Raw genomic sequence first — 12253 nt, 5'->3', positions numbered from 1 at the left:
GTGCCCCATCCCATCCCTGATTGGTACAGATGCCACACCCTGCCCTTGATTGGTAGAGGTGTTGTACCGCATCCCTGATTGGTACAGATGCCACACCCCATCCCTGATTGGTACAGATGCCAGACCCCATCCCTGATTGGTACAGATGCCACACCCCATCCCTGATTGGTACAGATGCCACACCCCATCCCTGATTGGTACAAGTTGCCACACCCTGCCCTTGATTGGTACAGATGTGAAACCCCTTACCCGATTGGTGCAGCAGGAGCCCCCATTCCTGACCAGTGCAGCCCCCCCCCATCCCTGATTGGTTAGCCCCTTGCTTTGGGTAATTGTCTGCAGCCTGCTGTGATCCTTTCTCTGCCCCCTCAACCAGGTACAGAGTCCTTTGGCCTCTTTTCTTGCATGGTGAACGGGGAGGAGCGGGAACAGACCCACCGAGCCGTCTTCAGGTGAGAAGGGAGAGGGGAGAGGCCTGAGGGTTCCCCAGACCTTTGCTTTGAGGCTCCTTCAGGCCAGGAGATCAGTCCTGCAGGGCTGTCTTGGGGGGGGGGGCTCCCACACTCCCCGGCAAAGCAGAAGAGCATTCGAGAAACCCCCTTGAGAAGAGGGAACCCGGCCCCATTTACGCTGTTTGCCATGGATACGCCAGTCAAGGCTTAACCGTGGCTCCAGAAGAGGCTTTTCAACTCCGTGGAAGTCAGCAGCACTCTAATATGACAGAGGGTGCTGCCAGGACACAGGGTCCCGAGTCCATTAAAAACACCAGCCCCTGCTCAAAGGTAAACCACCACACCACCTGCTGGTGCACAGACCAAGAGGGGTCCAGATTCAGGAATCCAGGGAATGAGGCCATCCCCTGCTAGAAATTTAAGAACCTCGGAAGTGCCTGGATCAGGCCAAAGGGGGCCCATCTGGTCCTCACAGCAGATGCCCCTTTGGCGATATCCAGAAGCAGGATCCGAGCGAAGAGCCCTCTTTCCTATTGTGGTCAGTAGCGACTGATAGATTATTTCCCGTCCATGAATTTGCTCAGTCCTCTTTTAAAGCCATCTAAGTTGGTGGCCATCGCTGCTTCCTGTGGCAGGGAGTTCCGCTGCCTAAAAAAAAGGGAGGGGAAAAAACTTTTACGTCAGTAGGCTCAGTGACCCAAGGAATCTAAAGCAGTGGGCTGGGACCAGAGTAATTTCCCAGTGGCTCACGCCAACTCTTGCAGTAGCAAGAGTTATCTAAGGATTGCAGCAATAATTATCGTGTAAATCCCAGGATCCCAAACTTTTTGGAGCCTCCTGTTCCATAATCACAGAGTTCCATAATCCCAGCACCCCACTGCCTTTTGGAAAGCAGCACGAACACACACAAGAACTAATAAAGAACTGAGCTGGAAAGAGGACAGAGAGAGGTTTTTTTCCATCTCTCATAAGGCTAGAACCTGTGGACATGTGGTGAAGCTGAATGCTGGAAGACCACAGAGTTAATCTATGGAACTCCCTGCCACAGGAGGCAGGGGTGGCTACCCACCTAGATGGCTTTAAAAGAGGGTTAGATAAATTCATGGAGGAGGAGAGGGGTATTTGGGGCACTCCTGCTTGGATCCTGCTCCCAGTAGGTTTCCAAGCACAACTCAAAGTGTTGGTGCTGACCTTGAAAGCCCTAAACGGCCTCGGTCCAGTATATCTGAAGGAGCGTCTCCACTCCCATCATTCTGCCCGGACACTGACGTCCTGCTCCGAGGACCTTCTGGCAGTTCCCTTATTGCGAGAAGTGAGGTTACGGGGAACCAGACAGAGGGCCTTCTTGGTGGTGGCGCCCGTCCTGTCGAATGCCCTCTGTCAGATGTCAAGGAATGAAACAACTATCTGACTTTTAGAAGACATCTGAAGGCAGCCCTGTTTAGGGAAGCTTTTAATGTTTGAAGTTTTAGTGTGTTCTTAATCTTCGGTTGGAAGCTGCCCAGAGTGGCTGGGGAAACCCAGCCACATGGGGGGGGGGGTAGAAATAATAAATTATTGTTATTATTATTGTTATTATTATTATTGTTAATATTATTATTATTATTATTATTATTATTATTATTATTATTATGGCAGGCCTAAAGTCCTACAGGGAAGGGAAGCAGAGTGTTGGCTGTGGGCCCCCAAAGTCTCCCCCAAACTTAGTGCTTCTGAGATAACATCAAGAAGCTGCTTTCTACTGAGTCAGACCCATTGGCCCATCTGGCTCAATCTAGCCTACACTGGTTGGCAGCCACAGCTCTCTCAGCCCCACTTGGGAGCCTTCTGCTGCTGAGCTGCTGTCATGGCCTTTCCCCAACTGGCCCCTTCTCCTGCCTCCAGGTTCATCCCTCGCCACGAGGACGAGCTGGAGCTGGACGTGGACGACCCCATTCTGGTGGAGCTGGAGGAGGACGACTACTGGTACCGGGGCTACAACATGCGCACGGGGGAGAGGGGCATCTTCCCGGCCTTCTATGCCCACGAGGTGGTGAGCCAGGCCAAGGAAGTGACAGGTGAGCCGGGGTGTGTGTGCCGGTGGCGCTGCTGGGCCGGGAGGTGGCAGCAGAGGGGGGCAGATGAAGCTTCCTGGCAGCCCAATGTCAGAGGCTGGCTGCACAAAGGCCAGAAGAGAGAGGAGGAGGAAATGAGTCGGGGGAAGTATGGTCTAGTGTGGTGTAGAGGTTAAGTGCGGTGGACTCGTAATCTGGTGAACCGGGTTCGATTCCCTGCTCCTCCACATGCAGCTGCTGGGTGAATGACTAAGGTGGGCCCATCTTTCCCATAGCTGCTGCTGGGTCTCTGGAGTGGGGTCTTCTCCAGACCTGTGTTCTTTTGGGACGTGGGTGGTGCTGTGGTCTAAACCCATGAGCCTCTTGTGAGAGCCAGTGTGGTGAGGTGGTTAAGAGTGGTAGACTCGTAATCTGGTGAACCGGGTTCGCTTTTCCGCTCCTCCACATGCAGCTGCTGGGTGACCTTGGGCTAGTCACACTTCTCTGATGTCTCTCAGCCCCACTCACCTCACAGAGTGTTTGTTGTTGGGGAGGAAGGGAAAGGCTTTGGGGTGTTTCGTGATGGGCGCTGTAAGTATTTGGGCCAACTGAGCTCAGCAGAGAAACCCATTTACTGGATCCCATTTGGGGAAAGTTCTTCCAAACTCTACTGTGAGAGAATAGAATAGAAAAAGGTGGTTTGGGGTGGAGACTGGGGGTATATGGGTGTCTCTGGCATGCCACCCAGCCTAGTTCCCTTGGGACGGGGGAGCCAGCCTGCCCTTTTCTGCAAGAGTGGGAGTGGCGAGGAGAGGGGAACTGCACCTTGACTCTCTGCTGGGTTCCTTGCAGGCCTGAAGCGGAACCCGTGCTGGGTGGAGCGCTTCAACGTCCAGTTCTTGGGCTCCGTGGAAGTTCCTTACCATCAGGGCAATGGCATCTTGTGTGCCGCTATGCAGAAGGTGAGGCCGGGAAGAGGGGCTGTCTGCCTGTGTCTGTCTGTCTGTCTGTTTGTCTGTCCATGCAATGCTGTCTTGGGGCTGCTGCCAGGACAGAGAATCCGACCTGCTATGTGTGGGAATGTTGAGGGTGGCAGGAGAGGATATATTGTTTATTAATATCCTTCCTAACTTGCGCTAGCAAGTTCCTTCACTTAGCAGAGTTACATTCCCCTTTTTACATGCACAGGAGATAGCTGGTTGCAGGCTCATGTGAGCCTCTCACTGTTATACAATTCAGTCTGTCTCAGATTAAATTATACGTTTCTGGTAAATTCCCTTGAATCCCTCTTAAAAGAATAAAGATGCCACAATCCTATTCAAAGTCAATAAAAGAAGTTTATTCACCTCAGTTCACAGTTGGATTCCTGAAGGCAGACTTAGTTACAAATATATACGTGTGGATCTACCCCATATGGGGGAATAATCCCAGTTCTTCTGCTAGCTGAGAGCTAGCAGAGCGGTCCTAGCTAAAAGCTGCTTAAATGAAGAAGGAAGTCAAAAAGAGAGGGAGGTGTGCTGCGTGACTTGTCCTTTTGTTACCTGGACAGGTTAGGTCACGCCCACCTTCTATCACATGCAAAAGGAAGGATGCTGCAGCCAGGAGGAACAAGAAGTTTCGACTGGCTGGACCAAACATCCCCTCACATGTCTTCTCTAGCATTTCAAGGAATGCTGTGTACTTGACTGCTCTCAGTGGATTACCGTATTTTTCGCTCTATAAGAAGCACTTTTCCCCCTCCAAAAATTAAGGGGAAATGTGTGTGCATCTTATGGAGCAAATGCAGGCTCCATGGCTTCAGGGAAAGCAACGCGAAGCCTCCGGAGCACAGCGGGAGTGCTCCTGCTGCGCTCTGGAGGCTTCACGTTGCTTTCGCTGAAGCCAGGAGAGCAAGAGGGGTTGGTGCGCACTGATCCCTCTTGCTCTCCTGGCTTCGCTTCGCTGGAGAGGCGCTGCACAGCGGGAGGAGAAATGGAAGGGGCTCTGTTTCTCCTGCTGCTTCGCTGAAGGGGCCCTGCGCAGAGAGGGAGAGATTTTTTCCCCCTTGTTCTCCCCCTCTAAAACTAGGTGCGTCTTATGGTTGGGTGCATCCTATAGAGCGAAAAATACAGTACATCCCACACTACGTCTGCCTGGTGCGATGTCCCCTTGTCCTTTTCCCTTGGGATACACCGTCTAAACTCGGCAGACCCTTTCCCGTCTGAACCCACACCCCTGCATGTGCACCCACCCTCTGTCTTTTGCAGATTGCTACCACCCGCAAGCTCACGGTGCACCTGAGACCCCCAGCCACCTGTGACCTGGAAATCAGCCTGCAGGGCATCAAGCTTATCTTGACCGTGAACGAGTACAGCCGGGACGAGGAGGTGAGTGGCGGAAGCAGGAGGCGGCGGCACTGGGGTGGGACTGTGCAGCTGAGAAGGCCTTTGGGGTCCATGTCCCCAAAGACTTTGGCGAGGTGCCCAGCCGAGCAGGAGGCAGGATGTGTTCAGGGCACTTGCGTCAGTGTGGACTTGCATGCCAGTGGTCTCACTTGGCAGAGTCTGCTTCTGTCGGAAGAGCCCCCTGCCCAGAGGGAGAACTTGGGCAAGGAGGGGGCAGGTGCAGCCGCCGGGGGCCTAATGGGGAAGTGGATTTAGAGGGGGAAGGGGAGCCTGCTGCTGCCCCAGTTTCCTCTGGCTCAGTCCTACAAAGGAGGGAGTGGCGTGGTAGACCCACATTGCAGGGGGAACAGGTGTTGGAGCACCCAGTTTGAGACCCAGGTGGCTCCCCTCAGCCACTTGCAGGCACTCCTCTCGTCATCCCTGTAAAGGTATCCTTCCTTCCTTCCTTCCTTCCTTCCTTCCTTCCTTCCTTCCTTCCTTCCTTCCTTCCTTCTCTTTCTTTCTTTCTTTCTTTCTTTCTTTCTTTCTTTCTTTCTTTCTTTCTTTCTTTCTATACCACCTTGTGATGGTTTATTGCCTTCACCTCTTGGCATAAATCACTTCCGGCAGAGTTAGTTGCCAGTGGCAGTTGCTCTAAGTCAGCGGTTCTCAACCTGCGGGTCCCCAGATGTTGTTGGACTACAACTCCCATCATCCCTGAGCTCTGGCTTTGCTGGCTAGGGTTGATGGGAGTTGTAGTTCAACAACAACATTTGGGGACCCACAGGTTGAGAAAGGCTGCTCTGAGAGATAACTCTCAAGACACAGGAGCAGTCCAGGCCATTAGCTCTTTATGGACGGTATGAAGCGTTCACAGTTGCAATATACGCAGAATAGTCCATTTAAGCTACTGGTCCCAGCAGCAAGGCATCTCATAGAAAATGCAGCCGCCTTCGGCATTCGTCCATAGCTGCAAGCGGTTGTAGCAGCAGGTTCATCAGCTGGCAGGCGACGAGAGAGACTTAACACACTCACTGACACTTTCTCCTGCTGAAAGAGAAACGAAAAAACCAGCCTACAATTTCCTGACACTGGGCGAAAGAATCCAATTAACTCCTGAACCTTATCTCGCTCCTGTTTAAGCAATTAGGCTTCTTGGGTCAGTTTCTGGAACATGCTCCACTTCCAATTAACAGAAACTCACTCAGACAGTTTTCTGCAAAACAGCCTTCATCCAAAGATCACAGGGTGGTTCACAACACGCTGTGATTGGACTTCTTCTATGATTCTAGACTGGAGGGGGGGTGTCAGGAGACACAGGAGATCCCAGTGGTACCCCTGCTGAAGATTTCGGGAGCCCCTTGGCCTTGAAAGGATTGGGGGGTGGTTCTTCCTGGGGTGTCCTTTAAGCCCTCCCTCTTCTCGTTCCAGTTTGAGCGCTGCAGCCATTTCTTCCAGATGAAAAACATCTCCTTCTGCGGCTGCCATCCCCGCAACAGCTGGTAAGTTGCACCCCCCCCCACCCCTAGGGAAAAAGCCCGCATCCGGGGGCAGGAGGGCTGCTTGCCCCCAGGGCATGAGGTTTCCTTGCTGCGGTACCTCAGGCAGGAATCCCCTCCTTGGCCGTAAAAATACATCAATGGCAGAGGAAAAGAACTAGCCCGTTGGCTGCTCTTTCCTTTTTTAAAAAAAATATATATATATTTATTAGCATTTTCTATAATGAAACAAAAACAAAAATAAACAACCACAACAAACAAAAAAAGAAAAATATAACAAACATACAAAAATGTAAAACTTAAAAACAATTAAAAACACATAACATTTCAATTGCTTATTTCTTTTAACTTATTTCTCAGACCTCCTCACACCTTCCCTTCTTGTATTCCAATTCAAATTATTAGCTCAGCAAATCCTTATTACTTATTTCTCAGCTTTAACTTAATAATTTAATTTAACATATTATTATTTTACTTTTTCTCTTTCATTCATTTCCCCAATTTATTTTTGCTAACCTTATTTTCATTTAATTTAGTTCATTTTAAAAAACCAATTTTACCTTATCCAAACTTAAACATCAATACTTCTACATCAATACTCATTCTTAAAACATTTTTTCTAAAGTCAAACCAAATTCCCTTCCACGAATTTCCCAATTTTCATACAAATAACAAAACCAAATAAAAACCAAACAAATTATAATTGTGTACCCTTTGGATTCCCAAACTCCACCCTCCCCTTTCCCGGTTTCAGTCCCCAATAAATGTCTATCAGTCTTAATCTGCTATCAGCCTGGAGATCTCACATCCGAGGCCCTTAATTGTCTCTCAATTCTTCTCTGCCGGTTTTTTTTTATAGTTCTTAATATTGAACACCAAATCTCGGAGAAGCTCTGGCCCAACGGGATCCATGTTTCTTCCAGCCAGACCTCCATACTTAATGTTGGCTGCTCTTTCCTGACACCCCAAACCACTGTCGGAGGGCTTTTCTTATATTCTCACGTTAAAATTTTAGGGCTAACTTTAAAACTGTGATGCATGTGAGATGGTCAGCTGAGGGTGGGCCTTGCAAGCTGTCTGGCTGGAGAGGTCCTACCAGTTCCTGCATTGATGACCTTTTGGGACCCTTCTAACTCTAACAATTTCATGATTCTGTGATTCCCACTTTTGGTGCTGACCCTTCCCTTCCCTTCCAGCTACTTTGGCTTCATCACGAAACACCCCGTGCTGAGTCGCTTTGCCTGCCACGTCTTCGTTTCCCAGGAGTCCATGCGGCACGTTGCAGAGTGCGTTGGGTGAGTGGAGGGGGTCGCGGAGCAGGTTGGGGATGAGCCCCTCCGAAGGTTTTGGGCTGTGGACTGACGGGAGCTGTCCAAGGTATTGAGAGCACCCTTGAAGCTGACCCAGAAACTCCAGCAGGTGCGAGACTCCTTATGGGGTCCTTGCTGCGGGATCACATTCATCCAGTGCTTTACCAACTGCACTGGCTCCTGGTGGAGTACAGGATCAGGTTTAAGGTGCTGGTTTTGACCTTTAAAGCCCTAGGCGGCCTAGGACACACGTACCTGCGGGACCGCCTCTCCTGGTATGCCCCACGGAGGATCTTAAGGTCCACAAATGACAACATTTTGGAGGTCCCAGGTTGAAAGGAGGTTAGATTGCTCTCAACTAGGGCCAGGGCCTTTTCAGTACTGGTGGAACGCTCTGTCACAAGAGACTAGGGCCCTGTGGGACTTGACATCTTTCCACAGGGCCTGCAAGACAGAGCTGTTCCACCTGGCCTTTGGTTCGGACTCAGTCTGACCCTTATGTTTCCCTCCCCTTATGGTTTTGATTTATCGGCTACTTTTAAAATGAGGCTGCATTTTAAATTGCATTTCAACCTGTATTTTAAATTGCCCCCCCCCCCATTATGTTTTTTACTGTAATTTTACTGATGTTAGCAGCCCTGAGCCCAGCTCTGGCCGGGGAGGGTGGGGTATAAATAAAATTATTATTATTATGCTCGGATCCTGCAAGCTGTTTCCCACTGGGGCACCTAGTTGGCCTCTGTGAGAACAGGGGGCTGGCCTGGCTGGGCCATTGGCCTGATCCAGGAGAATCTTACTACGCTCTTTGCTCCCACGAGAGCTGACTGGTTCTTCCTTCCTTCCCCTTCCAGCCGTGCCTTTCAGGAATACTACCAGGAGCACCTGGAGTTTGCTTGCCCCACAGAAGACATTTACCTGGAGTAGGACCTGAGCCCGGAGTGCCTCCAGCTCCTGCACCCCCTCCAGAGACTCTGACCCAGTGCCCCAGGACCCTCGACTCCGCCAGCCTCGACACCACCCATGCCACCATTTTTCAACCCGGCACCCTGTTGCAGCAGAGGGGAGGTGGGGCGGGGCAGGCGAGGGGGCAGAGAGATGGTGAGGGCGGCAGGCGCTGGCTGTGTGCAGTTGCCCCCTGCCCTCCCCCTCTCCTGGAGCCCCTCTCCCAAAACACCCGGGAGCAGATCTCTGGGGAGGGAGCCTTCCTCCTTGAAGCAGGTTGAGACCAGTGATGGGGCTGGAGGATGAATTTGGGAGAGGCGAAGCCAGGAGTCGGCGCTTTCCAGGAAAGCTCCAGCCTTTGCATGGCGCCCCCCCCTCTTAGGGGCTGGGAGGAAGGCTTGGGGCACAATGGCAGACAGCACTCTGCCCCCACACCCACCCCAGTCCTCTAGAAACACGCTCTGGGACTGCGGGGAGCTCCCACACCTCACCTGCTTCCAGGCTAAAGTCCTTTCTTCTGTGTGAGAGGTGTGTGTGGGGAGAGGGAACAAGGACCCCCCTTCCTGCCCCCCCCCCCGCACAGCGTGCACCCATCCCTGGGCCAGGGCACTCTGCTCTCTCCCTTCCCTGCTTCTTGGCCCCCATTGCCGCAGCTCCACACTTGCCATGTGGGCTGCCCCATTGCCATCCCTAGGGGGGGGGCAGTGCATGCAACTCCAGCTCATGCAGTGCCATAGGAAACTACACCGCCCCCGCCCCACCCTTTCCCCCAAATCTGCATCCCTCGCTGCTATCACTCACCCTGCCAGAGACACTGTTGGGTTCCAGAAGGGGGAACAGCCTGCATGCTGCTTGGGGGGTGGGGTGCTGGGAGCTGAAAGGAGCCCCCCAGATAGGGCCTTTGGGGTGTGTGTGAGCGATGAGCATGTGTGGGGCAGGGCTCGGCTGGTAGGCTGCCCACCTCGCAAGCAGAAGGTCCCAGGTTCCATCCCTGATATCATCTCCACGCAGGACTGGTAGAGACCCCCTGCCCAAATTCCTGCATTGCCACTCGATGGACCAGTGGTCTCAAAATGTGCCAGCTTCCTATGGCTTGTCCTGCCTGCAGAGGCATCGGAGTCAAGGTGCCCCAAGGCACCGACCATTCATAATCTGGCAAACTCCCCTGGAGGATGGGGGCTGGGGCGGCTGATCTGGATCAGTGCCCCACGGCCAGCTGGGGTCTCGCCCCGCAGTCCCGTGTCCTTCCCCAGCGCTGCCATCTTCCCGTTCTTCCTCTGTCGCTGAATCAGAGCATATCTGGGGGGGTTGCTTGTCCGGCTCAGGCACCCTCTTCTCTTTCTTGGCCTTCTCTCCCCCCCGCCCCCACCCGCCACGGCTCTCCTTGCCGCCTCCTGCCTCGCCCCCCACTGCTGTGCCTGGTGACCTCCTTTGCTTGCCAGCCCCGCCTGTTTCCACTCAGTGCTAGCTGACTGACGTAGCGCTCACTGCTGTCCGTATATGTAACGACGATATTTATCCGTAACCTTAACCGAGCAGCGAAGTGACCTGTACAAACCCCCGGTTCAAAGGCCCTTCCTTCTCACTGCCTTGTCATGGAGTTGGTCTTTCAATAAAATATACGCTTGGTGTCACCACAGGTTGTGCCTGGTCTGCTCTGTCTTGTTGTTGGTTTTTTAAATATATTTATTGTTATGCATCACCCTGATCTCTGGGTGGTGAGAGAATCCAGGAGTTCACGGCGCTTACACCCAGGGTTTGTTTTCCTTGGAACAAAGGTGCGTTTCAGACTGTGACGTCTTGAGGATGTATGGTTTTATTTCCACATATATACAACCTGAGCGGAGCGGAGTCCCGAATTTGGCACCTTGTATGCCCCCTTCTGGCAACTCCTGCAACCAAGCTGGTGTCATTGCTCTGCTTTCTTTTGGGCCACATCAGTGAGCCCAAAAGGCTGCAAGTCTTGTCATTTGGGCAGCCCAGGGCCTCCAGACACACTGCCCAGCTGTCAGGCTTTGGGCAACCGTCTTCCTCCCCCGTGGCAGTAAATAAGAGGCTCAAATGAAAGCAACGGCTTACCAGTCATTCTTTAATAATCACAGTGAGAGACAAAAGACCGTGTCTCCCTAGAAATGGCGGTGCTCCCAATTAAGGTCCACACCCCCTCCATCCCTATTAATCTATGTCATTCCTACGTCTTGTAACCTGAGCTTGTACCCTCTGCGCTTTCTGTTCCAATACTTTCTGAGCTCTTCTTGACCTTGGGGAGGGCGGTGGAGGAATGCTGTCCAACAATTGTGAATCTGTTAACCCTCTCTCTTCCAGTGTTTCTTCTCCTAGCTGTTCCCCATCCAGAATTTCCCAGCTTCTGCCTTCTGAACTATGCCCCTCTGCAAACCACTGTTCCAAATCTATGCAGTCCTCCTGCTCCTGGGAAGATTCAGGATCAGGGGGAATGGGTGGCTCCCACCATCCCTGCTCGGTGCAGTCCTCCTCAGCATGGTCCCAGACACCAGCCTTGTGCCCTAGGGAGGTCACTTCAGTGCTGTTAAGACAGCAGAAACAACGTGGGAGGAAGCCATTATAAGTTACCGGTCCCTGCAGCCATAGTGCATGCTGCACCCCATTGTCTCTCAAAACAGATGGGTGCCAACAGCAGCAGCAACAACAATAACAACCTGAGCATAGGAGGGAGCAAGAGAACAGATCACTCCAGGAAAGAGGGAAATAATAATAATAATAATAATAATAATAATAATAATAATAATAATAATAAATTATTTATACCCTGCCCGTCTGGCTGAGTCTCCCCAGCCACTCTGGGTGGCTTCCAACCAAATATTAAAATACAGCAATACATCAAACATTAAAAGCTTCCCTAAACAGGGCTGCCTTCAGATGTCTTCTAAAAGTTTGGTAGTTGTTTATCTCTTTGACATCTGGTGGGAGGGTGTTCCACAGGGCGGGTGCCACCACCGAGAAGGCCCTCTGCCTGGTTCCCTGTAACTTGGCTTCTCGCAGGGAGGGAACCGCCAGAAGGCCCTTGGAGCTGGACCTCAGTGTCCGGGCAGAACGATGGGGTGGAGATGCTCCTTCAGGTATACTGAGCCAAGGCCATTTAGGGCTTTCAAGGTCAGCACCAACACCTTAAATTGTGCTCTGAAACGTCCTGGGAGCCAATGTAGGTCTTTCAAGACCGGTGTTATGTGGTCTCGGCGGCTGCTCCCAGACACCAGTCTAGCTGCTGAGGCTTCCAAGGAAGTCCTGCCAGAGGCACAGGATGGGTCAGGGCCAGACGCAGGTTGCAGTTTGGGTCGCAACCAGAAGCTGGCATTTCCAAGAAGGCACTTCGTTTTGTTGCGACATTTTGCTGTATGCCTTTTCAGGTCACCACAACCCACCTGCCATTCACAAAGTCAGTCCCAGCATTCGCTGGAGCGGATGCCCTCCAGACAGGGGGCCCATGCCAAGGGGGGGGGGGTGGCTGGGTAGACTTGCCCCACGTCCCTTTTTTGATTTAGTTTAAAACAGAGCTCCCCCCACAAAATAATGTTAATAATAATAATAATAATAATAATAATAATAATAATAATAATAATTTATTAGTACCCCACCCATCTGGCTGAGTTTCCCCAGCCACTCTGGGCGGCTTTC

General features: G+C 51.9%; 1 protein-coding gene across 1 annotated transcript in view; it reads left to right on the top strand.

Annotated features, from left to right (window-relative positions):
* Positions 1–10238, top strand: part of MAPK8IP2 (mitogen-activated protein kinase 8 interacting protein 2) — a 49337-nt gene extending 39099 nt beyond the window's left edge. The window contains exons 6-12 of the mRNA XM_083461040.1: positions 377–452; positions 2337–2509; positions 3338–3447; positions 4732–4851; positions 6280–6350; positions 7544–7642; positions 8509–10238. Coding sequence (XP_083317166.1) covers positions 377–452; positions 2337–2509; positions 3338–3447; positions 4732–4851; positions 6280–6350; positions 7544–7642; positions 8509–8581 — 722 coding nt within the window. The 3' untranslated portion in view covers positions 8582–10238. The remainder of the gene's footprint in view (positions 1–376; positions 453–2336; positions 2510–3337; positions 3448–4731; positions 4852–6279; positions 6351–7543; positions 7643–8508) is intronic.
* Positions 10239–12253: the final 2015 nt, after the last annotated feature.

This window comes from Podarcis liolepis (genome assembly GCF_965112155.1).
Source record: "Podarcis liolepis genome assembly, chromosome: 10".
NCBI lineage: Eukaryota > Metazoa > Chordata > Lepidosauria > Squamata > Lacertidae > Podarcis > Podarcis liolepis.
Note: the sequence above shows the minus strand (reverse complement) of the source record. Positions and strands in the feature narration are given on the sequence as shown.